A 2,210-nucleotide genomic window follows, 5' to 3' on the forward strand; every position below is an offset into this window, starting at 1 on the left:
AGACTACGGAACCCATCCTAAACTGAAGTTGGAGAAATCAGAGACTTTGAGAAACCGTGACCGTAGCCAAAAAATATCCTTGACTTAGTTTCTCCTATTTTTGTTTTTATGTTTTTAGTTTTATTGCAATATATACTGTAGTTAAGCTGTAAATTATATTAATATATAAATATATTTGAATTCCTAACATGAATGAAATTTCACAGGAAGGACTGATCATGTCTTTTTTTTGTATTTTCATATATGCTTTACACTTTCGGTTCCACTGGTAATTATATATTTCTACACATTTGATAGTTGGGGGCAAAAGACAAGCACATCACTTTTACTTTCGACGTGTGCACGTAAAAAAGTACACCATCTTAAGAATTGGTCCTCAACATGCTTTAATGCAGCTTTAAGGATTGGTCCTCTACATCCAATTTAACTACGCATTCGAAAATGAATTTGGTGAAAAACAACACAATATTAAAATTAGTAGAAAAGGCAATTAATAATTCAAAAGTGTTTGCTCTCCCACATGGTTACCAAGAGCTAAACTAAGTAAAATAAAATGCTCGGGCATGTGATTAGTTTAGTCTTAACGTTGAAGAACCCTTAAGCTTATATCATACCTCATGCTGTATGCAAGCACACACGCACTATAAGTATTATCGCAAAGTAGTCGAGCTATTTCATGTCCAGTCACATTCTTATAAGTTTTCTTTGTTACTTCTTCTTGATCAAGATATATTTCCATCTTTTTTAGCAAACCTTGGTTACACTTATAGCTAGTTTTAGTGTGGTGATAATGGATAACGTAATCGCCATGCAAGAGACCCGATATAACAACGGATTAAGTACCTACAAGAAGCCATTTCTTCAATTTCTTGATCGCCTTTCGTTTTCTATTCTTGTAGTTGTTTTTTGCGTTATAATATTGTTTAGCCCGCTTTGGCTTCAAGTTGTTAACAGTTTCTTGTTCACCATCCCTAGAGTTATTACATGCTATATCTTAAACCCTAAGGTTTTATTCGTTCTGACAAATATCATCGTGATCACCCTCATTGGAGAATCAAGGATTTCTAGTTCAAGCTCTTCTCTTCCAGCTAGCGAGTTACGCAAAGAATTCAGTGTAAGAAGCCAATTTTGTGACTCGTGGTCTCATGGGAACGTGAGGGTAGAAATGGGATGTCAACGATTTTCGAAAGAGTATATTGATCGACCGAGGCTCGACGAGGGTAAGAGATGGAAGCTTAGTCCGTTGCACAATATGGATCCATTGAACCATATGGATCAGGGCTGATGATCTGATCGCTCGTGTGAACAGACAGAGGAGGCTTGAAATTGGGCTTTTACATCATAGGCGGTAGCCGTATATCATAGTAATACATGGCCAAATGTGGAGAAAAAGCATTTTCTGTTACCAAGAAACCAATTAATATAATAACAAATGCAAACTTTTTAACAATAAAAATAAATAAATGCAGTTTGTTGAAGATAATAACGAAAATATAGAAGATTATTATATATATATGTATGTTTATGCAACTATGTAATTGCACAAAGAAAATAGAAAAGAAACGTGAGGTGAGGGAGAGAGTGAGGAAGAACAACACTAACACATCTCTTCACTTTGAAATCTTCTCTTGTCTATATCTCACTCTCATCACATATTTATAGGTACAAAATTAAGGATGAGTCACTTAATCAAAGGAGATAAACATGACAAGTGTTAAAACATGTGTCAAGTTTAGTGATGAATAATCACTTCTTTATAACACTCCCCCTTGAATATTCATCACTATATAATTACGTACTGCCTCGTTAAAAACCTTATCATGGAAAAACCCATTAGGATAAAAACCATGACAAGGGAAAAAAAGTATAGTGACGTAATCTCCCCCTGGAAAAGATATGAGTGGTCTTTTCTTCAAAGATCTCGTAGATGACGCATTCCGATGTTATGAATATGCTTTCTGAATATGGTACGGAAGCGCTTTGTGAATAGGTCTGCTGCATTGTCACTTGAGCGGATATGTTGGATATCAACTTCCTTCTTTTGCTCGAGTTCTTGAGTGTAGGAGAAAAATCTTGGAGGTATATGCTTTATTCTATCGCTCTTGATGTAACCTTCTTTGATCTGGGCGACACAAGCAGCATTGTCTTCGAATAATGTTGTTGGCTCTTTCTTGGTGATTATTCCACTTGATTCTTGTATGTGGTTAGTC

General features: G+C 35.5%; 1 protein-coding gene across 1 annotated transcript; it reads left to right on the forward strand.

Annotated features, from left to right (window-relative positions):
• LOC104752414 lies at positions 660-1,402 on the forward strand. Its single transcript, XM_019232628.1, has one exon. The coding sequence runs from the start codon at positions 791-793 to the stop codon at positions 1,283-1,285; it is 495 nt and encodes a 164-aa protein (XP_019088173.1). The 5' UTR covers positions 660-790; the 3' UTR covers positions 1,286-1,402.

Source organism: Camelina sativa, chromosome 2, assembly GCF_000633955.1.
Source record: "Camelina sativa cultivar DH55 chromosome 2, Cs, whole genome shotgun sequence".
In the NCBI taxonomy this organism is placed as follows: domain Eukaryota; kingdom Viridiplantae; phylum Streptophyta; class Magnoliopsida; order Brassicales; family Brassicaceae; genus Camelina; species Camelina sativa.

Bases quoted from the DNA above. Each gene is read 5' to 3' on its own strand.
- LOC104752414 (XM_019232628.1), top strand. From the start codon at position 791: ATGGATAACGTAATCGCCATGCAAGAGACCCGATATAACAACGGATTA.